General features: G+C 41.5%; 1 protein-coding gene and 1 long non-coding RNA gene across 11 annotated transcripts in view; one reads left to right on the top strand and one right to left on the bottom strand.

Moving 5' to 3' along the window:
• Positions 1-776: 776 nt before the first annotated feature.
• LOC113946667 lies at positions 777-26,263 on the bottom strand. 10 transcript variants are annotated; one of them, XR_003527514.1, is made up of 5 exons: positions 26,183-26,263; positions 18,866-25,014; positions 18,556-18,583; positions 12,305-17,834; positions 10,042-11,070 (listed from the first exon to the last, which is right to left on the bottom strand). It is a non-coding gene; the product is annotated as an uncharacterized LOC113946667 (long non-coding RNA). The 10 variants fall into 10 exon arrangements; XR_003527507.1 differs by adding an exon at positions 777-1,620 and having other exon boundaries at positions 10,622-11,070; positions 12,305-25,014; XR_003527508.1 differs by having other exon boundaries at positions 18,403-25,014.
• A 111-nt stretch (positions 26,264-26,374) lies between these two features.
• TMEM131 (transmembrane protein 131) overlaps positions 26,375-26,794 on the top strand; it is a 90,666-nt gene continuing 90,246 nt past the window's right edge. Inside the window, exon 1 of the mRNA XM_027642282.1 lies at positions 26,375-26,577. Within this exon, the coding sequence (XP_027498083.1) occupies positions 26,412-26,577 (166 nt within the window). The 5' untranslated portion in view covers positions 26,375-26,411. The remainder of the gene's footprint in view (positions 26,578-26,794) is intronic.

Below are 26,794 nucleotides of genomic sequence, written 5' to 3'. Positions count from 1 at the left end.
ATCTCTCTCCTCACTTTAAAGGATTTAAAATATTTTACTACCATTGAACTCATTCAGAAGAGATTAGTAACCTCAGTGCATTGTAATTCCAGTCAAAGCACAATTAAGATAATAATTCTCAAGTCTGTATAACTCTTTACAGTATAGTTTCATAAATATTCTACAGAGTTACGAAATAATTAATAGATAACAATTTTCATTAAGTACTTGCTGACATTTTAATCCACTGTCATGGGGCAGGAGATGCCTCACAGAGATAGCACAATTGAGACACTGCTCAGGTGATTTATAAATTGGCCCTGGTTCCTCCAGCTGGATTGTCATAGGGTGTCCATGAAAAGGAGAGTAACATGCATTGTTCTGTAGTAACCATCAAAGAAGCTGTATTTAGTGACATCTGCACCTATGGTCCTGCAGGTGAGGATTTTGAGTGCATGTGGGTTTAGAACGAGGAAGAAGCCAGAGAACTGATTTTGGAGGGAATGTTTTATTATCATCAGGGAAGTGCACTTTGCAAGGGCTTTGAAAGGCGATTAATAGCATTAAGACAACAACAACAAGAAAAAAGACTTTTTATGTCATGACTGAAGAACCTGTAGACTAGGCTTTTTGTTTTAATCAGTGCCTTTTGTTTCTTTCCATCCTGGCTGCCAGCTTCATCCCATGGAACAGGAGCTGGGATGTCTGTTCACAGCTGTCTCATTGCATGGCTGGCAGGAGGTGCTGATGCTGAGCTGAAACCAATTCACAGCCTGCTTTTGGGAAGCAGATGCATGGATGTAATTATGCTAATCAGTGGACTTTTGCCCCTCCCACTTTTCTCAGCACTTCCAGATGCAGTACTTTTATTGTAATTGAAACAGTAATATGTGACATTAATTTTAATTTTCTGTGATACCCCCACAGTTGGTGTCTGTCTTCATAACTCAGGGCCCATTTTACAGATGACTCACGTAGCAGTCAAGGTTATTAATTTGTTACAAGACTGCCTGGAATCCAAGATTTTACAGTGTTCCTACTTTGCTCACAGACTTAAAATCTGGAGCTGCTCATGTTGCTTATTAGTTGAGCAAAATAATTAGAAGTGTTAGTGTAACTATTGTTATTTAGGGCCCCGGGCCATGGCATTCCATGCTGGAGATTCAGTGGAGTCTCTTATCCCATCTGGGTGGCTCAGAGCTTCCAAGCCAGCCTTCATCTGGGCCAGGAAGTACCTTTCTTCATGAGAAGTCCCACAGGCTGTGATGGAGCAACAGAACTACACCCCCATGCCACATGAGTCAGGACACCAGAATGTGCCCTTTAGGTGCTAATTAAAGTCCACTTCACATACAGGAATATACTTCCAATTAACATAGTAGCTCTGGAATGCATTGTGGGATGTGGAGAAGAGCAGGAGCTATTGCAGAAAAAAAGTAATCGGCACGTTTAAATAACAAGGCCCTTGTGATTAGTCTGTGTGTTCGTATGAATTATCCCACGGTAACCCAGCTCCAAGTTCCAAAATAGATGGTCATGTGAAGGTTTTTCCGGGACTTCCAATAGTTGGGCTTCTCAACAGTCCAAAAATCTGAGGAAATTATGCTTTTTCAGTTTCCTTCTCTTGAGCTTCCCATGTCACTGCATGGTAAAGAGCCAAAATTACTGTCTTTTCAAAAAACTTGAGGAAAAATTTATAAAGGACAAAGAAATATGTCATTCAGAATGGTGTCCTGGGGAAAAAAAATCCAAAAACCTCCTTTTATGAGTAACCTCAAAGTTTATTTTTTTGTTTTGAAATTACTTCTTATTTTGGAATTTCACTTGGATTAGAGATCCAAAGAGTCTGCCAATTCAAATCTCAGTTGTGATTCAGCTGTTACTCATCCATAAAATGAATAACTTTATGTCCTTTTTCTTAATTCTTAGAAGATTATAATGAATTTATCATTACCTTTCTTCATCCTTTCTCAAACACTAGCCAAAGCACTATTCAACAGGGAAATAAGGAGACAGTCTATCTGAAAGACTCTGCTGAAGCCCAGGATGTTTATTTTTCTACAGAGAGCTACTGTATTTTGCTTTTATTCTACTTTGCTTAAGAAAACACTGTAGCAAGCCTTTCCACCATTTTGCACCTAAAAGCTCTGAATCCTGTACCAAAGATCCACTTCAATTAGAAAACCTCTGCCATCAAGTGATCCCCAGTGTGCCCATGACATTTGCAAGCAATAATCACATCAGACTCCATTTCCTGAAGCTACCTTCATTGCCTTCAGATCCACTTAAATTCTGCTGTCTTCAAGTTATCTTGCAATGAATATTTACATAAAGCTGTGATTTCAATTGTGTCCACACTTTGTGATCTGTGCCAGAAAAATAAAGGGTCTCAACACCAAAGAAGGTTTTTCAGTTTAGCCAAAAAGTGAGCACAAATACACTCTAAGATGTAGGTAGCTAGCAAAAGGGTGCTGGCCCTTACAGTTCATATGCTTTTTGTGAAATCACTTATTTTGACAAGTACTTAAACAAGCACATGATGACAGTACACGACAACTACTGAGTACCTTTGTGTTTCTAGTATTGTTATCGTGTCATCATGGTAAGCATAGAAAATGCTGTTGCCTCCAACGGCAAACAAGGAGCTCTTTAGTAAACTGCTACAGAAAGTCCTGCTCTCCCTCTTTTGAATTCTTGGTAAAGAGTCCTCTCAGAGACTCCATTAGTCTTCCCCTTTCAGGTCTTCCCAGAGCACTCTCAAAGAAACAGAACAAATCTCACTGCTGTAAAACCTTTGGACACAAACTATAAACAAGCAGCACAAAAATTGTGCCAAAAAGTATCCGGTTTTGAAAAATATTATCAGCATCCTGGAAACCAGAAGCCAGAATGAACCAGCCTTTAGCCTTGGTTAAATACACTGAACTGAGGGAACTGATGGGATGAATGAGAACAGATCATGAGCCCACAGCAAGACAGAAACATGTTTCACCCCCTCTGAAGAGGACATATTTGGATGGATCTGCACATGTAGCAAGAAAAACAGAATCCTTTTGCAGTGCTCCAACAGTCTTCTCTTTCAATTATTTGCTTTACCTTGTCCTGTGATTTCTAACACTCTGGAGAAATTCATACTTGGAACACACAACCATATAATCAGGATTTTTGGGGAAGAGATTGATAAAATTAATAAGAGATAAAAGAAAGCTTGAGAAGATGTTCACATCTGAGAAGGAAAAATCCAACTATTACAAAATCACAAAGTATATTACCTATTCCTGAAAATCTTCCCAGTTGATCACTATGCTGAAAAATATGTGAAAATGTAAGCATAAGTGACTGTCAGCATCCCCGTGACACAGAATAACAGTGATAAAATAGGTAAGAGTCTGCTTTGACACAAGGCATTGTGTTTGAAAGATGATTCCTGGTTTAATTTTGAGAGGGGAAGCCAAGCCTACAGCCCATTTAATTTTATTGTACTGAGCAGTTGTATCCTTTTTATTTTTTACAGTGTCCTCTGCCACACCAGTTTAATGAATGGAAGGCTGCAGGAACTGCATTCTTTTTTGAGACTGGCTGCTGAGGGACAGTGATAATGAGGGCTGATAGGAACAGGTGGAGAAAATGGCCAGGATATAGCAATTTAATAGATTTTATATAAAAATATAGCATGGCACTTTAGAGCTCCAGCTCTCAGCAATTAGTGAAAGTACAAGGTGATTACAGCCCTGTTAGGGCAGATGTCTTCCTCTCTCAGTAGTCCCAGTGCCTGCACATACCTGCAGTACTGCACCAATTACCATCCTTTGCGATGAAATCCCTTTCATTTGCATTGAATTAGATCATCGCCCAGTTGCTTTTCCCACAAGCACAGAAAAGTGCAGAGATGCTTAGAAAAAGAGAGGAAGGATATTTCCCATTTCCCAAAGAAGCAGAGACTGGCATATAAAACATCTAAGAAATGATGCTAAGTGTAAAACAATCCTGCCTTTCTACTTCTGTCTTCTTATTCCCACTGATCTGCACTGCTTCTCAAAACATAAACCTGCTCAATACAAGTATAACCACAGGATCAAGGACAGCAAAATATTAACAGCTGCACATTAACAATGGCAGGCTAAGCCAATTAAGCTGTAATTAAAACACAGCATAGCCTGACAAAGGTGGCTTCATTAGAAGAATGACTATGGTGGAGGCTGTTTGCATACTCTGCCATTGGCCTGCAGGAGGAATGTCTGCCTTCTGTTAAGTCCTGGGTATTGGGCTGGTGTCTCAAACAGGAGTGTAGGGCTCCTGAGTAACACTTAATCTTGCCAGAGTGCTTTACAAATATGAGGCTAATCTCATGGCACCATGAGGAGGTAGGTGTTATCTCCTTCTACCCAAAGTCAAATGACTTGTGTAGTTGCACACATGGAGTCTCCAGGGAAGGGTCAGAAAGAGAATACAGAATGTTGTTGGGGGTTTTTTCTGTCTTATCCTAATTGCTCCCTACTGAAACCATTGTTAACTGCAGAACTCATTTTCTTTCCTCAAAAACTGAATGGTATAATTTGCCCTGAATGCCATGAATGCCAAATAGTGCCTTAAATGCAGCTGCTTCAATTCAGCACTGAGGAACATCTAGCTTTTAAGAATTATTTTATTGCTTTTTGCCTACTATGGCTTCAACCAGGCTTCATGGATTCATGTTACTATCCAAAACTAGCAGTGGCACAAACTAGTTTTACAAATCAGAAAAAAACTATTTTCCAGCTATTCCAGCTATTTTTGCTGAGCAGTGAAGAAAGTCCACCAGCAGCAAAATGTCTGCTTATGTAATCAGCTTCAGTTAACCGGGGCTGGGTGTTCATATGATTAGTTTAAAATATTTAATTAATGTTTATAAGAACCTCCCATGGGTTCTTAGTGCTCCATGTTGCACTTAAGTTGCCTTTCATAGATAAGACTGTAAGAGAACAGCCCCATAACCATTTTGTAGAGAGGGAGACTGACAAATGTAAAAAACCCCTTTCTTATACATTTATTGTAGCTCCTGTTTTACGAGTGCCTCTCTCTAACTGTTAAACAGCAGCTGTTTTCTTACAGGCATCACAGTTGAAAAGAGACTTGAAAACACATTACAAATAGATGAGATGACCTCAGGGGCTTCTTTCATGCAGAAGAGGATGCCAAAGAGGAAGGTGTTATGAAGGGAAAGGAGATAATAAAGTATCATCACAGATATCATATTTAAAAGGGCAGCAAGACATGTAACCTATTGTTATCAAATCTTAATCTTCCTGACAGGTGTTTGCTTAATAAAACACAAGGAGTTGTGGATTTTCAGTTCATCTTAGAGTTAGTGAGGTCTTCACCAAGGTTGTGGGTTTGATCCCTGTATGGGCCATTCACTTAAGAGCTGGACTCAATGATCCTTGTGGGTCCCTTCCAACTCAGAATATTCTGTGATTCTGTGATCTGTGATTTTAACACAAGCTGTAGCACTTGCTTGAACTAATGCATTTCCCAGCCCCATAGCATAGCTGAAGCAGAAAAATCTCTTGGAAAAGTATTTCCTTTGGATTTTGAAGTTACTTGTGAATGAGAAGCAATCTTTGGCAAATTATCCAGGTGTTATTTTCCTTTCCAGCTTAAAAGATTTACCAGGACAACACTGGTAAGCTTGTGTTATCCTTAAAACTTGTTTTTCACACTGCATTCTCCTTCTTGCTCGTTACTCTAATGGCACTTTCATAAACATCACATTTCTTTCTGCGTATTCTCAGCCTGTGAAGACCTGCATGAACTACACAACTGTCATAAATTATAGGAGTGCAGCTGAAGGCAGCAGTGGTAACATCAGGCCCTGCATATAGAGTCCTATTTTTAAATTTCTGTTTTGTTGAGAAGGGAGGGGGTTTCCTGTGAGCATAATGAAGTGGTGCTTGGCTGCATGCTACAAATAATTTCTCATGCAAATTTTAGCCAAGTCTGTTCTTATGGTTCGCTTATAGCCTTGAATGGAGAAAATAAAGTCAACCATATGGTACAATAGTTCATTATTTATAAATAAATATGTGATATGTCATCTTCATAACAAAAACCAAAAACCATAAAATAACTTTCTCCAGAGAAACAGACGTATAAAATAATATACAACTGCAACACAGCTCTAACCCATCTAAGCCAGAATCCTTTGGAATCTCAAGGAATTTCCCTGCAGCCATCGGTGTGCACTGGGCCAGGCTCAGGATTTTCTGAGCATCAGCTACTAAGAACCTCAACTATCCTGCTCCCCAAACACAGTTTTTGTAGTTTACTATCGTACATCAGTGAGATGCTCATCCCAAGACTTTATTATGTGACTCAAGAAACCATGGGAAACAATACTCTAAAATGTTTAATTTCATCATTGAATCTTTCCAATAAATGCAATGACATGCAGTCATTCATTATCTACCCCAAAAGTGGATTAAAATGTGCCCACCACTGAAATAAAAACAAAGCTTTTAAGCTAATCTCGGTAATAAACCATCCAGTCATCTCTTTCAGGTCTGAAAATATGTGTGCTGTAGTAAAAAAAATTATTATAATTGTTAATTAGCTCAGTATAGTTAATTGATGTGTTCTGCAGCATCCTTAGAATTTAAATTCTGCAATTGAAAGTAATAAATTAAATAAAATTAAGAAACATACTTTAATTTTTAATCCCATTATACCTGCACTGTATTTTAAGCATTAGGGAGCCTGAAATTCACAGTAGACATTTAATGAATAATCAGACCTGGAGATATAATTTGTCATAGCCAAAGAAAGGGCTTGGTAAAAACCAAGCCTGACAAGTTAATTAAGTCTGAATATATTGGATAGTAGGAATATTTGCTGGTATTTATATATATTTTTTTTTGTTTTAAAATTTTTTTGACATATAGAAAAAATAAGAAACAATGAAGAGAGTCTACAGCATATAGAATTACAAATCTTGAAAAATATTTAAATATTTAATAGCTACCGGATGCATTTTTTCATGCTTTTCATACAAAATTTCCTTCTCAGAAAACCCAGACAATATTTAAAAGAGTATTTTCACAAATGGCTTGGCCTTACAACCCTTTAACCTCATGAGTCATTCCAGGTCATCCTAAAGCTTACTCATGAGGAGGAATGTAATTTTTGGGCCCTTAGCATCTGACCTCACAAAGTATGATGCAAACTTTACCACCACGAGTGAGAAAACTAAGTGCAGTGGCAGGGTGCTGGAATCTCTTGCTGGAAGAGATGAAGCTTTTGTGCTACTTCATGGGTAGCTCCCTCTGTCTACTATCGCCTCTATCCATGTGCAAAGAAGCTCAAGTGAATCAAATGCTTGCAAGATCCAGCCACAAGTGTTCCAACTCCTAAAGGACCTAGACTGGCAACACACTGAGTCTTCCAAACTGGCTGTGTACCTCCAAACTTTCATTAATGTTTTTTTCAGAGGGTTTACACTGCCAGGAACTGCCTTACAAAACCTGAAATCCTTGCCTTCACACAGATCATGAAATGTTTCTCTCTCTCTCTCCCGCCCTCCCTCCACACAGACAGACACCCATACACACACACAGACATACATGTCTATACATGCACCTGTGGGTGTAAGGGTGTATGCCTCTGTGTGTATATACACATTAAAGGTGGGTTTGTTTGCTTCCTCTTTTTTAGGCTTCAGGAAGCCTACAGTCTCAAATTCTTCCACGGTGGCTGCCAACATCATTCTTTGAGAGGAGGGGAAGGACAAGAGGGAATAATCTCATAAAATCCCATGACTCAGCTGGGATTCAAGATAAAACCTTGTCACTCATAAAGAACATGTGAACACTGACAGCAACTGAACCAAGTCCACAGCACAAGTTAGCAATGCTTACATGGTTTCCCATTTTGAACTTTTGTATTTTGAAATATATTTTTGCTGCTACAAAAGAACAGGTAATAAGAAACTTGGTATTTCTGTGACATTAAGAAACTGTTATCCTTTAAGTATTATTGATCTTTCCAAGCAGTTAAAGGTTTTACCCTTGGCTAGTGGTTTGTTGAAATACAGCAAAAGATATACTTTGTAGAAGTTGTCCCAAATCAATCTCCTGATACCAAAAAGCCACGTCTAGTAAAACCATGTGGTCATAAAACTTCCCTGCAGCTGTTTCCTTTGCAGTGGACCCTGTCCAGATCCTCCCTCACAGCACAGAGAACATAACAGAAGATATATTGCAGCCTGGGATGCTCTATTCTATAGGTAATTTTTCTTCTGGGATCAAAGCTGAGAGAGAACTCCTATTCCATTTCACGCTCTCTCCTTGTAATAGCTCCCTGACTGCAAATGAGGGATCTTCCCACTGTTTTGTAGGAGAGACTACTGTGACAACCCAAATCACAGTCCATGCTGTGACTAAAATCAAGTTCTCTGGGCTTCTACAACTACAATGCTGTGATGATGAGTGGTACTTTCTCCACCCACACATATGCTCCTAAGGCATAGTATTTATCCCCATTCTTTCTCCATGTAACAGCTACAGGCTGGATTAGTAAATAAAGCAAGCGTGGAGCCTGGAATGGGAGGTTAAACATTGTGCTGGAAAGTCAGCAATTTTAGTCATCGGGTAAAATCTCCCGTGACGGCATTCCTTTCTGAAACCGGATCCTGGAGAGAACAGCTTACAAAGCTGCAGGGATGCCAGGCAATGATCTACGGCCCTGGCCTTCCTGAAATGTATTCCTCCCCAGCATCTGTAAGCTGTCAAGTCATCCGTGTAGTCCTCATGTATGTGTAATACATCCTTGAGCCATGACTTTTCTCCTGTGGTTCGAAGCTGTGTTTTCATGTGGCTCTGGGTGCTTTAATTATGTGCAATGTCAGGATACAGGTCCAAACAAAATAATTTTAAATTGGCTTCCCTATTTTTAGAGGACAGCTTATGTCCTGCTTGGATGAGTGAACAGAAATGTTTGGGAATGGCCCCCAAACATCTTCTTGTAAGCTGAAAGTCTGAAAGCTACAGCTAAATCCAGGCAATCACATGATGATGAGTGTAATCAGGACCATACATCTGAAGGATGTCTTCAGACTTTTCCAGAAAGTTGGGATCTGTCACAAGAACTGCAAAATTTTTAAAAACTGAGTATTCTTTCTGTTCAGACCTGTTATTACATACAGTAGTACTGTTGCTAGCTAAATATGATTGGACCTGATGATCTTAGAAGTCTTTCCCAACCTTAATAATTCCATGATTCTACAAACCTTTAATGATGTGGGGGCTTTTCTTCTAGATTTTGGAACCAGGGGTGGGGGAAAAAGGAAGAGAGAGAACTTCTCCTTGAAAACTTGGACATTTGGACTTTTATCAGCATTAATCTGATTCCCAAAGAAATTGTACGCAAAATCATAAATCAACTAAATGAAATGAAGTAATTTTCATAACAGAATCCAGTGCTGAAATATCCAGTCTACGTAGAGTTTGGGATGAATGTATCATGTTTAAGACTTTTAGCCAACCTCTGGAATTCATGTGCACTTTTTCCACTTGAGCTGTTACACCACAAAATCAGTCTCACTGTTGCATTCACAAGTTGCCCAGAGAGCAACACAGTGCTCAGAAACAGAAGACAGCTCTTCTGCATGGGATCTGGCTGGCTAAATATAGAAAAGTCATGACTGTCTCCAGGTGCCTATTTTCAGAATAAGGTTGGACAAAAATGTAATTATTTTGTGACTTCATAAAATGTTTCAAAAGGATCTCTAGGGGTAGCACTGCTTATAACAACATTCTGAAATGCCATCTGAAGGCACTGCTGCTAACAAGGAGTATCTGCAGCTCAGGATTCCTTCTTTCACAATCTGGTCACCAAACCCAATACTGAACCTGCTGTGGTTTCCCACAGTTGTTGATCCTAGAATCCATGTGTAAGGTATACCTTTAATTACTAATATAATTATTTCCACCAATGTATGGGTTATGTTGTAGAAACCCATAAATTACATTTTTGCCTACAGGTAGCATTCATGTAATTATCCATGTAACATAGGCACAAAAACACATGCTCTTTACTGAAGAAGTCTTTATTATCATTTCTGTACACTCCTCTCCAGAAATTCTCCTGTAAATACCCTTCAAGATTTAAAGAGGTACAACTTTTATTTGCTGATTTTTTCTTGACTTCACATGGAACCACCGACTGTCTTGTCTGAGAACAAGCCCAGCCCTTACAACCAGCATACTTCCTGTTTCACATTTATTCTCCTAATTCCATAAGGCATTAGGGATGGCTCGTCAGAAGTAGGTCTGTTGTGTGTTGCAATGATAACTAAGGGAATTTTCAGCACACAATGATATTTGATTTTTTTTTCCTACTAAAACAGAGAGTGAGAGGTCACCTTATACTCAAGGTTGCCCTGCACCTTGGTAAATTTGTTACTCTGAAAAAAAATCAGCTAAAGCTGATTAAAGCTGCAAGTAGTTTTCTAATGAAGAGCATATTTTCAGTTAGATTGGCATGTTGGCCTCCCAGGACAGACAACATATACTACTTGGTATTTACTTCAGGATATTCCCTCTCTCCTTCTGAGATTACTGAAAACTTGACTTGTCTACAACATTCTCTGTAGTCTTTGAAAATTACTTACAGATGACAGGAAGGAATCTGGTGGCCTCTCATATTTGTCTTGAGTCTTTTCCAATTAAAGAATTCAGGCAGCATGAAAACTTCAGCTGTGTCTGTTTAGTCAAAAGAAGCCCATGACCAAAAGCCATTCAGCAGTCAAGCACAAAAAGTGGTGGGACCATGGAGATACAGAAAATCAACAAAGTAAGACGAGCAGAAAGCACAACTTTGTGAACACCCAGAAAAGTCGATTTCCTGTTGTAGCTGGCATCCTTTGTTCCACTTCCAGTAGCTGTATTTAAGTAATTTCTTTTAGCATTTTTAAATTACAGGGGGTTTTGCTCTTCATGCCTGGATTCATAGGAATGGCACACATTGCAGAACTGAAACAGGCATATATAAATTCTTCAGCATCATATAGCATTTAGCTGCTTATTGGTTTTATATAGTATTTGCAGAAGTGTCTAGTAGCTGGAAGAAAGAGTAAGAGGAATAGTCCATGACTGATCTCTTCATCACCTTAGAAGATAAGTGCTTTTATAATTGAGTAATTTTTAACTTGTATAACTTCCTGGGTTCCTCTTTTGTCAGAGTCTTTACTGATAATAAAAAGTTTACAGTATGGTAGGTAAGTTGAAGGCAGTAGGATAATCGGGTGTGATGGGACCAGAGGCTGCCAAAGGTCAATCTCCCTCCTCTGCCAAAGGAAAGCACTGGAGTCATACCACAGAGATGGGAGGTGCAACATCACAGTCTTAGGGGTGTAGCAGATGGCTGGACAGATCTCAGATATCTTTGGCAACAGGGGATCAATAATGCTCACACTCAGAATGATGGAAAAAAAATTAAGAAAACTGGCCTTCCTTGAGCAAGGAGACAGGCACAGAGACAGGAGTCTTGGACATGCAGCCAGTATTTCTATTCATGAGCCCCGAAGGCACTGCTTACTAAGCGATTTCCCCATGAAGGAAAGAAAAAAAGCAGAGCTTTCTGTATTGGGTCTCTTGGACCACACTAACTGTTTAGAGCCATCTGATACACTGGGAGAAGGAGAAAGAATTCAAATATCTGAAACCACCAGAGTGAGGACTGTAAAAAATAACAACTAAGTTATCAGGTGATGGTATGTGCTATAATTGCTAGATCACATGGAAATAAAGTTCAACAGCTGCTATTTTACCAGCATTACTAACTCTAGTTCTCCCATAGACAAAGAGGAATAAAAAAGCTGTCTGCTGCCTACAGATCTGAGATCACAAGCCATGGGCCTCAGACAAGACTTTGGCCTCAAATGTCTACATTTTACTATAAAGACAGATATACACTATAAATTAAATGAACTAAAATATTCATTTGCTTGGTAACTAAAATAAATTTTCTACCTATCATTATGCTCCACAAAGTATGAATAAATGTGGACTGATGTCAAATGAGTCACAGAAAAAATAAAATAATGCTGTTTATCTTTACACGTCAGCTGTTGTATTATATGAAAGTCATTCTACATTAAAGAGCTTATAAAGTTAAGTGAGACTTTACTGTCACAGTAAGAAATTATTCTAGGCCTTTATTTTCTGCGAAGAAGTAAAAAAGAACAAAAAACCCCATTAAATACAATTCTAATGTTAATCTTCATAAGAACATCTATTTTATTTAAGACAAAAACTTAAACAAATGTTTTATTGCAAAAGTATTGGTAACCCACCTGGATCAGTGCCTTTGATCACGCTACAAATCTTTGACCACACAGTAAACAAACTGGCAGAGGTGTGAGTGATTCTTTCAGTCTAAGAAAGAGGACAAGACAGTTTGGCAAATCGCCTTGGTTGCCGTTCATTTACCAAGAAAAGTATATTAGCAGCAAGTCTGGTCACCTAAAAGTAAGACTCTGCAGGGATAGCTCCCAGTTCAAGGGCCAGATTCAGGTTCAGAAGAGTCTTCTGAGTGCCCCATCATTGCCTTGACTTGCCTTAAGCCTTCCTCCGCAAAAACCTGAGCAGGTCTTTAACTCAACCATTAACTTTCTAGCAACTCAGTTGCCTCTAGGTTGCAACATCCAGTGCCTAGGCAGCTGAGGGAATAAGTAGTTTGAACTTATTAGGGCAGACAGCACTTCCTCCAAGTGATGGTGCTGTATTTTATTAATAACATGTTATCCAGCTTTATACCCTAATTGCTGCCTCTGCCACCAGAAGAAGTAAAGGAGGGCAATGCTGCTCTCCATGCTGGGCCTTTCCCTGGTAGCCATTGTGTACTTTGTACTTAAGGCAGTGGGCACAAAACAGAAAAAGCACTTCTAAAAAGAAGTTTGTTGGCCTTGAGTGGGACGGCTTTCCAGTCACTAAGCTAATACTCTCTGAAGGGAAAGGTAAAGCAGGACAGCATCTTAACAGTGCTTCTGGATGTCAAGGCCAAAATCTTTTGTCACAATTTTTAATATGTAGGCCATGCATCTTGCAAAGCAGAGCCTTATAAATCTTTTTTGTTTCTTGTAGGAAGGAAAAAAGCAGAAATTTGGCTCCTTGGAAATGCCGATTAAACAGCAAACAAAAAAGCAGCAAAAGGGCAACCTCCACAGGAGTTGCTATTTGCATTGTGGAAGGAGTGGTTATTTGCATTGAGGAAGCTTTTGCTGGGGGTTTCCCTTTGCTTCTGGTCAGAAGACAGTTTTGATGAGGCTGAACTTTGTGTATTGAATTTGGAATGAGTAATACAGGCAGACTGTGTGCCCAGTGGGGGACTAGAAACTTTTGTATTAACATTTACTTTGGAAAGAGTTTGCAGAAAGGTAACTCATACTTTGTCAGCTGCGGAAAATAACATCACTGATAATGCCATGAACAGGCTTCTGACAGAGCTATAAACACTGAGACAGAAATTTAGGGTGTTTTCTTAAAGGTATCAGCTGTGAATTCCCAGCCTCAGGGTGAGTCATTTAGACCAGATGCAGCATTTCAAGGAAACATTTCTAGTGAAGTGACTAAATAGTTGGAAAAGGCCCAACTGCAATGCATTCATAGGCATCCCATGGGTCAGGTGAAAGAATCTGTTTCTTAGGGACACCTGGGCCAGGTGGCATTTGCAGATGATGTAGAGACAAAGGCCAAGGGAGATGGAGTTGCCCAAATAGACGGAAGTTGCATCCAGGAAAGCAGGAGCTACAGAGATGTCGGCACCCAACAACTGGAGCGACACATGTGAAGAGCTGTCCAGGCTCTGCAGAAATTAACAGCTGAAGAGTTGTGATTTGGTGAAAATATGATCCATGGAAAATACTTAGGAGGCTGAAGGGGAAGGAAATGTACTGCCTGAATAACGCCAGGAGCTACTAATGACCGGCTAATGCAAAGGCCAAAAGAAATTCATCACCCATCAGCTTCAGGGTGTGTGAAAACTCAGTGGATTATGTTGTGTGATCGGTGTTTCTATTGCTATTGTACTGGGAATTGCCTTCATGTAGTGACCCTGGAGGGGTTCTGGGCTACTGAAGTGAGTAAATGTGCTCTGGAGCAGAACTGAGCCCCTCTACAGAGAGCTGGCAGGAAGAAATGTGGCTCCAGGGAGTTCTTTGGGCTTCAAATGCTTCTAGAGTGAGTATGGAGTGACAAAGATTAATTGCTCCCTGTGACAGTTCTAAACTAGGCCACTGTGCAATACTTTGCCTTTGTAAACCTGTTGGAGTATTTGAAACTACAGCTGTGCCATCGGGTTTCCTCTTTGTCAGGATGCTGCCTCATGTGGCATCAAAAGTTGAGCTCTAAGTAAGAACAAAAAAAGAGATTGACATTACCAGACTCTAAGGACAACAGCCAAACATTTCACAGCATGTCATGGCAAAGAAGTGTGAAATATCCCGCTTTGCCCAGGTATTAGGGAAATATTCACAGAAGACAAAGAATAGAAGCTATTGCTCTAATATAACCCATTTACCTTAAATTTGCAAGGATTTGAGCAATGCAACTGGGTGTAGTATCAGGTGACATACCACAATGTGCCTTTGTTTTGTTTTATTTTTTTTTTTTTTTTGTGTCACAGTGGATAACTGTGAGGTTTTACACTGGGTGGTGGAAAATGGCCTGACCACAGCTACATCATCTTGAACTTCCCATACTGGAACTATTAAAAAAATCCTACTCAGCGGCTTCCTGAACAACTGAGCCAAAGCTTTGCAATAATTGTAAGAAATGTAATTCCAAATAGCAGCAAACTTTCCTGCAGTCAAGAGCTGAATGTGTTATTGGTTTTGACCGGGAGTCTGCATCATCCAGTTACACTGACACTGACAGATTAAGACAGAGCACAAACCACCCCAAGGTTTGCAAAATACCTTTCATATTCATGCATACACCAGAGATATTTCAGAGGATGAGAAATTATCTAATTTAAGAGACAAAATATGAAGATACCCAAGAAAACCCATAGGAGGAAGATCCAGCCTAGGCCAAAAGGTCTCTGAAGCTTTTTTAGAAGATTAGCTAAGAAGGTTTAACTCTCTGGGGATATCAGTGGCTTCTGCACGTAAACTCTAAAGATGGATAGACCTGGACAGCAGAACAAACATTTCTGTCTCACTCATAATCTAGAATGAAGAATGTGGGGTATCTCCCAGACTTGAGCAGGCAGTCTCATGCTGGAGCTGCAAGGCCTGCTGGGCTTCCTGCAACCATGAAAATTACAACAGTGATCAAACTGCTAATGCTTTCAAATTCTTGCTGAACAAAATAGGGAAAAGTTGCAGAGAGCACCTGGCAGTGATGCTGTATGGTTCTCTGTGGGGGAGATTGCTGTGTTTGTATTATATTACACTTTTTTGTGTTTGATGGGTGAGGAGAGGCAAAATGAAGTTGGGCCAGAGCTCTTACTCAAAGTGCTCCTCTAAGTTTTAGACTTCTTTGTGCGAATGAAAAAATAACGTGGTAGAAGAAAGCTTTACATAGATAAAACTATGCCTGTATTAAGTCTTCATCCTAAGATATTTACTTTATTCCACATCTGATCCCAGATGAGTGAAAAAAGCAACAGTAGAAATTTCACAGTACCCCACCCAGACTCTCTTCAAGACCAGCTCTATAAACTATAGGATCTGTGTGTGCAGGGATTATACTTTTTGATCATATAACTGCACAGACTGAAAAGAAAAAAAATAAGTTCAGACTAAAAATTCACATTGCTGTATAAACAAAAACCAGCCACCACTTGTTCAGTGGGACAGTAACACATCTGGTCTCCAATCCTGTAGCTGCCTGGCTGAACAGGGCTTGGGAGCACTGAGGAGCTACCACTGCCTAGGAGGAAGGGAGTGCCCAGTATTAGTCACCAGAAACCAGGCCTGAATCATTTCATGGAGTTCTGATTCAGCAAGTTAAACATTGGTGAGAAACAGGAGATGAGTCCTCAGCATTCTGCACTGAAGCAGACAACTGCTGGGAAACCCAGGATGAGACCAATGACATGACTCCAGAGATGCAGCAGGACCTGGGACTGAGATGGGCCACCCAGCTCTTCACGGGCTTGGACCCAGGCATGAGACAGTGGTGTGCTGGGGGAAGAATGTCCTGTCTCTGCGGACAGCAGCGATGACAAGAGGTGTATGAGGTGGCCCTAGCAGACCATGGCCATGTCCAGAGTTTGCTTTTCCCCATCTAGTTTTGCTCACCCTGAGCAGACAATATGAAAGCTTACACTTAGGCCTCCTGTGCCCAAGAACGACTGCCCACAATTACGCAAAGCAAATGTGCGTTTGGAGAATGCCACATCAGCAGTCCTCCTCGGGTGTGAGGAGGATTAGTGCCAGCCCCGTATGATGTTTACATAAGAGGATTTGATCTATGCTTCCTAGTGTGATTCACAGGGCTCTGCCTTGCTGGAGTAGCTGAAGTTAATTCCTCTTGCTTCTGTACTTGGCCCTGGTACTCTGCTTTCTACAGCAAGTGCACTGGTAACAGTAACATTGTAGCAGGTGTTATGGTCCAATTTTAACACAGATATTTTTGATTGGCATTTTTGTTTCTTCACATATTTTTTCCCATTGTACTTTTTGAGCCTACAAACTTATTTTTCAACTGCAAATCCTGCTTTCTTTATTTAGATGAAAACCAGAACACTAACATTTAGAAATACAAGGTTGCCGGCACCATTTAAACACCCTTCCTTAAATACATAGGTTTGGAAAAACAAAACTGGTGCCTCTGTACTTTGACGAGCTAAAAATGACACTGGTTTCAAAGATATGGAGCATAAAAAGAAATTAAATGTTAAACTATAAATAACTCAGTTTTCACTTGGGCTCCAGAAACTTGCACAGCTTTCTATACAGGTAGTCACTATGGCACCAACTTATTTATCAATCACAAAATGTAGTAATTCAATCACAAAATTGAGAATTTCACAGAACGTCAGAGTAGCACTACATTTTTTTGTTTGTTTGTTTATTAGGGATAATAGTTTCAAAAATATGCTTTCTCATATATTTTCTTATAAATTTATAGGTTTTCTATTCAAAGCCTCGGTATTCCCTCTTCCTGCCATTCGATCAATGTACCCATTTTGTATCTGTTTTCTGCCTTTAACTAGTTCACAAGACTCTAACACAAGAATCCAAGAAAGCTTCACTTACCAGAATTTTTAAGTGATTTGATTTCCCCATACTTTAGGAGCAATGTGCAGGTAAACCAGAAGGCATAGTAAATAACCATGTTTTGAGCAGGATCAAGAGTTTAATACTTGAAAGTTGTGGACATGACCAGATCTCATTCGGCTCAAACTCAATTATGATACTGAATCATCTCTATCTGGCATGACGGCTGCTACGCAACATTTTCATGAAGCTTTTATGTTAAAATGCAGGTTTTTGCAGCTAACTTATCTTGGGTTGTTCTTCTTTCTGTTGCAGATTGTTTTTTGTTTTGTTTAATTTTTAAGTGTGGTGTGGCTTTCTGGATACTTCCAATACCAGCAGATGTTACTTAAGGAAGAAGCTGAACTCCCTAGATCCATCTGGTGTCGTTTGCCCACATGGTTCCCTGGGGATGTTTCTCTTACTAGTGTTTCCATGAAAGCAGGCTGATGGCTAGCTACACAATCCCCAGCCAGAAAGTCCCCTTGGCTGCTTTTCATCCAGTCCCTTTCTTCTGACACATCCAGCTTTGGTGGGCGACAAGGAGTCAGGCCTCCTCCTGGAAGAGCTCTTGAGTTTACTTGAGACACTCATGCAATCATGCTGTGTCAAAGTACAACTAGAAAAAAAGGAATGTTGGCAAGAGAAAATTATGTATAAGCTATGATTAAGACATTAACAGAACCATTATTTATTACTCAATTTTCTATCATGGCAACCAAGATCAAAGGTTTTGCCTTTTATTCCCCTATGAAAACCTTATCTGGATCAAGCTGAGTCACAGTATTCAGTTTTTCTGTGGAACTCTCTCCTACATGGGTTTTTCAGGAACTTGCAAATGTACTTTCTTCAGCTCAGCCCTCTATGACCATCTCTTCCCCATTCACCACCTAAATCATTTACGCACATATAAGTCTGTATTTCATTCCTTACTGTTTGTTTTGGAGCCACAAGAAACCCATTTGTTATTGAAAAGTTTAATTTCATTTCAAAGTAATTTTAAATATGTCAGTTTAGAGCTGCTCTGGTTTTAATTTTTTCTTCATTTGGTTTCAATATATTGTCATTTTTACATTTTACTTGAACAATCCAAAGGGATTATATACTATGAAACATGAAATTATATGCTAAGAGTGTTGTTGTCACAGGAACAGTTTGCTTCCACTGCACAGTGACTAGCAACTCACTGTATCTGTGTACGACTGCTGCAGTAGCTGTGTGGGAGCGGACTACTGCAACTCACAAAAAGTGCCCGTGCAGGGTGGTGCATGCAGCTGCTTACAGTCTGAGCCAGATGGATGTTATCCAGACTGGTCTGTGTATCAGGTAACTGCACTTACCAAAAGCTCAGAGCTGTGTTGATAAGTCCTGCAGAGAGAACAGTTATGGTAAATACAAGCACCCTGTCACAATGCTGTGGTTTCAGTTTTCATATCAGAGCTGGCCTGCAGCCTGGTAGCTCAAAGTATAAGAGCAGGCAAGCAACTCTCCACACTCATCCATCTCGACATAACCCCTGAGGTATGTAGAAGGTCTTTTAATATTCCAGAGAGGGCATCAGTTCCCAAATGCTCTGTCTTCTCTGGGTTCTTAGTTCTCTCTGTTAACAAAATTCCACCTCCACCCTGATGTGTGCCCAGACATCTATACCTCAGTTTGGACAGGCAACGCTGACAGCTCTTGTGTTGCTGATGGGAAAGCAGCACCTGGAAGGAGAGTAGCAGGTTCTTATTAAAAACAAATTTCTTCAAGAAAATCAACTAGTTACTCAGGAGCCTCAACTCAGGCTTCCTTAGCCCTCCAACCTACTACAGCTCCTCATCCACGGCAGCACTTCATCTTTAGAATCTTTTTGCACTCTGGTGTATAATAAAAGACTGCGATATCTCATACTCAGCCATATTTCAACTTATGCAGACTGGGATTTGATAGACACTAGATACAATTTTACAGGACAGTACAACATGCTAGCCCAGTAAGAATGAGCTGGCACTGGGAACTGCAGCAAATTCCTAAAGTACTGGCTATATCCCATTTGCAGAACTGCTCAGCCCCATGCTGTTATTTAAGCATCTGGCAGGAGCTGTGTTACTCCTGTCCTGCTCAGCTGGTGCCACTTCTCTTTTTTTTCTGCCCTGACAGATCTGGTATCTCCTCTGAAGAACGAAAGAGAGGAGACAACACTTACGAGCTCTGTACCTCATCTCCTCTGTTTCCCCCAGAGCCTTATAGCACAAAAAAATACTGCACAGCAAATTTTAAAAGAAAATGAAGTGATCATGAACAAACATGGAAGCTGAGGGAATACAGCCTTGAATGATCATACTAGTACAGTCTATACTGGGGCTAACCCTCACCGATAAATATCTCTGTAGTGCTTCTTGGGAGCCTTTATTTCTCAGTGTGAGAGATGAGCTAATAGGCACTTGGAGACATGCTAAAGTGATGTCAATCAGTCCACAGCAATAAAATATCAGGGAAGATCTTTCTAAACCTACAAAGCTGCACCATAAGAGCCTTTGGTCTCATCTTTTTTTTTCTCTTTTACATGCAGAACTGAAAGAGATACTTAACCCACAGCAGCAAAGGGGAAGTCACAACAGTGAAGAGCCATCATTTACAATCCAACCCAGAAATAGAAATGAAAGAGAAAACCAAAGAGCAAAAGAGAAGTGCATATCTGAGAGGCTGTACACAGAATTACAGTACTAATGTTAACATAGGCTACCTGAAAGGACAGGAAAATCCAGACATCCCCTTACTCATGCTTCATATCATAGAGCATATAACTGAGTTAAGATGGAGAAAATATCTAGAGTTGTCTGAAGGGCAATGAGAAGAAGCTAATCATCAAACTCCTCAAGCTCTTCCAGAAGAGAGATTTTAAAGACAGAGAACACACACCACATGCACAGAAAGCGGGAAGAAACAGATGGAACTGTTTTCAAATCGTAAGGCAATTAATCAAATTCTACCACCAGAATTTCACCCTGCCTCATCCTGCAAGTTGATCTCCATGTGCAGATGTCTCTGACATTGGTCTCCTTCTTTGAGGATCAGGGGCCCAGGCATGAACCAGAAACCACAGTGGCTGATGTGTGCCCCCTTTGCGTGCTTCCTCTATTGTTTTGTTCAGCTTGTGCACTGAAATTAACAGCACCTCATAAAAAATGCCTCCTTATGACATAGGTTCCACATGCATTGGTGGTAATCTGGGACTGAATAAACTCTGGCCAAGAATTTCAGATGGAGGTGTCTGTGGCTGAGCTTCTGAATCTGCATGGAGACAACTGGATAAATGACGAAGCATACTGATGATTTTAAAATTGCCATGAAAATCCGTTGCACCTCACCAGTCTGAGTATTAATTAACATCTTCTCACCCACACACAGAAACACTTTGGCACTGGCACATCATTGCAATGCAGTTGGATGTTGTCATCAGAAAAGATACACATAGCTGAGTTTATCACCATTTTTCGTAGAATCCCATTTAACTGAAAGAACAGGTTTTCAATGAAGTTTCAACACTCAGAAAACCTTTAGGAACACAAGGATACAGTTCTGTGTATCTTTGGGCAGAACAAGGTATTGGTTCATCTATTCTTTGTTCAGGCCTATTCCTTTTCTATTTCTTCCTCCTTTCTCTGTCTTTCTAATCAATCAGTGGATTCATTCAGCAGTCATGGATGCTTCAGCATGAGATGCCTCCTCTAAAAGCAGAAAATTTAACGCATGGGATTTACCACAAAATGAGCAGATACACAGATACCCAGCATGATTCTGTGGGTATACCATACCACACTATACCACGTCAGCAGTCTTGGATTTCTACCAGACTATGGTTGAGAGAAGCGCCGTGTTAGGAAGTTCCAGCTTTGCTGAATCAATGTGGAGTATGGGTCGAATAAATATCACACACCTTGCTGTCACACCAAAATATCTATCCATTACACCAGAAACTGCCAGGTTGCCAAACATTGGAGGAGGCAGTAATACTGTGCTGACAGCAAAATAGGGCTGAATTGCTGCACCCTCAGGGAATGAATCTGGAAAGTCTGGAGCATACTAACAAGGAATCTAAACAACATATGGGTGAACAGGAGCAGTTCCCTTCACTGGCAGTACTCTTACGCACAAAGCTAACCTGGTGGTTGTGGTGGGATTGAGACCTTTGTGTCCTATCCCCCAAGTTCTCTATGACCCAGTGCACAACACTGCGTGGGACAGGGCATGAGGATACTGCAAATGCATTAGGTCAGGTAACACTGGTCTGTCATTCACCTCATATCACTATACTACAGCCACACAACACCCATTTCTAGCCAGCCTCCTCCATGGTTTCACTTTTTATATATCAAACCTGTATGCCGATCACAACTAATTAGGTCACCCACGATCAGATCAGTCCACTCTGCCTGGTGCCAGGATCACAGTAGGAGAGAGGGACAATTATATGGCAACTGCATGACACTGATGTAGCAGTAGGGAAACCTGAAGGAGTGGTCAAATAAATGAGGCCAGTACTTATTTCATGCATCTTTCCAGGCATGTATCCACAGCAAAAGTTCACACTGCAGCTCACAGTAGTGATAGTACAGATAGCACTATTGCCAGCAAAATACTGCATCCTTGCTTTTATTAGAGAGAACTGGTAAACCACATGGAAAAGCTGAAAGCAGACTCTCACTGGGCAAAGGTGTATCCTAAATTACAAGTCCAATCAAAAAGTCATCATCGCTTTCTCTGAGAAAGTAACTTCTGGATTGTTACATTTAATTCCTAAAATGTAAAATTCTTACAGAAATTGAGGATATTTTTTCCAACTGGGTTAACAAAAAGCATATGATGATGAGGGGTTAAGCAAACAGAAAATCAAAGTAAAACAAATAATAAAACCCCCCAAAATTTACCCCTGTTTATCTTGAAAATATTCATTGAGTAAAAAGTAACAAAGGTTTGCTGAAAATAAATCTTGTAGACAATCCTGAAATACTAAAATCCCAATATATCATATCTCCTTTGTTTTCTTCATGCAAAAGTTTTGCAATGCTACAAATGTTGGAAACAAAGCCCTCCAATGACTTGAAGCTGGCACGGAAAATGAAACAGCAGGGGAGTCCTGAGCCACTAGTGCTCAATGCAGGGTTGCCTTCAGCACACAGGTCCAGTATCAGTAAGTAAAAGACACACCACAGATCCACTGGGTAGTAAACCCTGTTTTAGGGTGCTCAAAAACACAGCCAAGTGATGCAGAGCACTGATGTGATGCAAAGGCATTTTGGCAGCTCAAGCTTATTGAAACTTTTCCAAAAGGACAACTTTTCCCTAGCAGACTCAGTGCTGGTATGTGCATCGTTTCTGTGTCATCCATCATAACATTGAGGCAAATGAAGCAATTAAAGGAGCAGCAGAAAGAATTATCTGGAAGAGTGGTTTTATAGAGAAGGGTTAAAAGAGCTTAATACATCCAGTTTTGTTAAAGCAGAAGTACATGGAGACATGTCTCCAGCCAGCAAATACTTAAGTAATGCAAACCTTAAGGATGGAGAGGAAATACTTGGGCTTCTACATATGGGAACAAGTAGGAGTAAATGAAAAGAGGGTGGGGAAAGACCGAATGTCAGAAAATCTTATTGAAGAGCAGAGCTTGTGCAAATTTTTGAGAGGAATTCTTTCAGTGATTTAAAAAATAATTTGAAACGTACTAATAAACAAGCTAAGTAAGTCTGTACTAGCAGGAAAGTTGATTGGATTACCTAACAGCCTTATCTCTCCTTATTTCTTTCTTTGCTTCGTTTATTTTCTACCAAGTAATCATGTATAACATTTGGTAAACGCAAAGAGAAAGTAACCCAAGGTATATTCATGACCTCAATCTCAATGTTGATTTAAGAAACTCTATTTCCCATGAGTTCATGCCATCCCAGCAGAACAGGAGAAATAGACCTCACAAAAGTTTCTTATTTATTCAAGTGCAACATCACCTGGATTTGATCGGTGTCCCACAGAAGAGGTAACTCCCTGCAGGAGAGAGACAAGGTGGTTCAAACAATGGATTATTGCTTTCGGAGTTGGTCAGGCAGATCACTTCTACTGAGTACCAGCAGTTGAAGAGGTTACAGGTCCTAACTAACCACACTGACACTCTCCCAGGAATTTTTGCCTCCATATCAAAGGTGGCAGAACTATTTTAGTAGTTCTGGTTCCCTGCCCAGACCGAAAAAAAAAAAAAAAAAAGAATATAAACTATCCACAAAGGTAACTTGCACGATAATTGAAAGCTGGCACTTTGGTGTGCATTAGGAGGAATGTTTTAAACTACCACACCTCAGTAAATGTAGCAGTCTTTAGGTACAAACCTCTTCACTGAAGGTAGGCAAGGCTGAAGGTGGACTGACCATAGCTCTTCTGGTGTTAAATTTACTCTATTCTAGCCATCATGCTGACAAAGCTGAGAATGGCTGCAGGAATCAGAGTACAGCTCCCTATTTGAAAGTCTTTCCAATGTGTTCTCCAGTAGAACTGGGCATTTCTTCATCTAAAAAGTTGGCTGTTGAACTTTAGTGTCTCAGTATTTATGCAATTTCTGTTTATCAACACAACTAGATTTCTATAAGAACTATATTCTACACCTTGTCATAGTTAATTGTAAGAAGCTTTTTTTCAGTATAGAAATTATTTTTTAAAAATTGTTCAATAGGCTCAAGCAATACTGCAATATCCAAGTGTTAATATTTATATGCGCTGCATGCATAAACCAAGCAACTTGACGAGTCTCAAACATGTATGAAACAATATAACCCAGACTAAATCAGAAATAAATTAATGGAATGCTTTTTGCTTTATCATTTACAGACATTGGACCATATTGTATTGGTTTTTCCTGCACAGAAAACAGTGGGAGTTCTGGACAAAGATGAAAAGGAGAATATGTACTACGACCTGTTTGTTTTCTACTCATATCTTTTTCAAGAGACGGTCTGTGTTTCAAACAAATAAAAACTTCCCATATTTTAATGCTGTAAAGTTTAAGATTAATAGATACCATAATGGTAGGACTCATGGTTCTTCTCTCATGTATATTATGGCCTTTTTTAATAGCATAGTTGGCATTTCCATTTTTACCCTAAGGTAGATGTTGCCATCCTTACATCTTAGTTGCATTAGAGTTCCCATTCATTTCAGTGGGTAGGATGCTCTACAGCGTGAATTACAACGTCTGGATGCTTGGTTGTGCAACACTGGATTTGAAAGACGAGAAATAGGAAGGAGCTGACTTCTTTTTCCAGAAGAGTAATGCATGTACAGCAGAAGCCTAGTTCGGATGTAAAATCAAGATCATACCGGGTCCACTGTAATAAAGATGCAGCATTAATTGCTGTTTTGTCTTTCTCAGTTCTTAGGTTTGATCATGCTCTTTGATGTACATACCTATCCCCCACAGAAGTCAAAGTGTGGACTTCTGCTCACAGCAGTAATCAGGCTTTATATGTGGTTTGGGTGGTTCTGGTAACTGTTGACAGAGATTCATGCTCATAAGTCACTGATTGGTGTATACCCATTTTCTATGCAGTAGTTAAAAGACTATGCAACTTTGAAAGATTAGTAATTACAGAGAAGCATTTAACTTGATTCCTCCTCCCATGTCTTCAGGAAGTGACCACTTTTCCTGGGAAAGGTTTTGACCCAGTGTTTCCAACTCTCCATTTCACTCTTAAAAATAAACCTCATTGATACTGTGGCCATAGTTCAACAAAACAGCCGTATCCAGACTTTCAAGGTGTCTTTGGGGAGTTCTAAGAAAAAAGAACAGTGTGTGTTAAGTTTGTGCAAAAGCCATAGCAATACTATTTTAGTTAGGTTGTTAGTCAGGCCTTTAGAGACTCTGGGTTTATTACACTACCCAAGTCTTTTATGCTGTTCTGACAGCTGAAACTCAATGACACGTTCAGCCACTTCAAACCAAATGTGACATGTTGTTCAGGTAGGGAAATGAGCTAAGGAATAGCACATGGGTGCACACTGGTTTTTTATTCTAAAAATCTAATGCTTTTCTTCACTAAACAGAGACTATTTGTGCTACAGACTTTTCCTTTTAACGCTTTATCCAAGATGCCTTTGGCACTGTAAGTCCTGATCTTGGACAGGCAATTCCCAATTCATATCTCTCACTGGGAGCCATGGCACACCTGGTATCACAGGTCCGGTCAGCACTGGTTCCATGGACCCACTTCCCAGCGCAACATCCTCTTGACAGACACCAACCTCACACGTTTAAGAACTTGCCTTCTCCCCATCGCAAATTTTCTCCATGCATTCACAAAGGCCTTACAGCCACTCGTGTCCCTCAAAGGCATAGTGCATACATGTCAGCAACGGCAGGCGCACGCTATCACGCCCTGGCTCCAGCACAGGCCTCACACCGCGCCTCAGGCGGGCAAAACCTCCCTCTCCATCAGTTCTATTCCTGCCAAGGGTGCTGCACCGACAGGCCAGGCCCAGCAGTGGGGGAAGGGAGCGGATTTCCTCACGGGGAGGGCTGCCGACACCCCTGCTCCACAACACCCTGGGCTTCGAGCAAGGAAGACAGGACGCGGGAAATGGGCAGAAACACCGGAGAGAAACGCCCCCGCCCACCAGCGAGGCCGCCGCACACAGAGGCAACGGCTCGGCGCCCGCCCGCCACCATCTTGGAGGCGGGCAGGAGGAACGCCGACGGCCTCCGCAGGGAAACAACAATAGCGTCACCACAGCCCTCCCGGTGACGGAGAGAGAGCGCTAAGGAGGTGGGCTGGCCCCGCCGCAAACAGCCGGCGTTTACAAAAGACCTAATGTCGCGTTTAAGAAACCAAAAATAATAATAAAAAAAAAAGTAAAAAAATTAAACCAAAACAACCCGGTCACCAGCCCTCTGCCTAGACCAGGGGGAAAGTGAGGCCGCCTTGCCCACACTTAAAATGGCACCTGCTCTGCGCCCTCGCCTGGCCGGGGGCGGGGCCTCCCCGGGGGGCGGGGCGGCCCCCTCTCCGTCCCCCGCCCGGGACACGCGCGTCAGGAGCCGCAGCGCGCGCGCTCGCGGGGGTGCTCGCCCGGCCCCGCCCCTCCCCGAGCTCCTCCGCGCGCGCGCCGCGGCCCAGCCGGAGCAGACGCGGACACGGACACCCGGCGCACCCGTAGCGCCGGCGGCAGCGCGATGACGGCGGCGCCCGGCTGCCCCCGCTGCTCCCCGCGCTGCCTCCGCTGCTCCCCCGGCGGCTGCCCCTTCCCCCGCGCCGGCGGCTGGACGGCCGCCTGGCGGGGCGCGGCGCTGCGCTTCGCGCTGGCGCTGCTCCTCCACACGGCGCGGGCCGAGAAGGAAGGTGAGACCCAGATTTCCCTTCCCTTTCTTGTCCCCCTTCTCCCCGCTTCTCCTCCCCTCCCTCCGGTGGCGGCGGGGCCGTTGGCGGCCGTGGCCCGCGCCCGCTCCCGGGCGACGGCGGCGGGGTGGGGGGAGGCGGCCGGGAAGGCGCCCCGGGGTCGCCGCCCCTTGTCCCGCATCCCGCCGGCTCCCGCATCCCGCCGGCTCCCGCATCCCGC

This window comes from Corapipo altera, unplaced genomic scaffold, assembly GCF_003945725.1.
Source record: "Corapipo altera isolate COAL_440 unplaced genomic scaffold, ASM394572v1 0, whole genome shotgun sequence".
Lineage (NCBI taxonomy): Eukaryota > Metazoa > Chordata > Aves > Passeriformes > Pipridae > Corapipo > Corapipo altera.
Note: the sequence above shows the minus strand (reverse complement) of the source record. Positions and strands in the feature narration are given on the sequence as shown.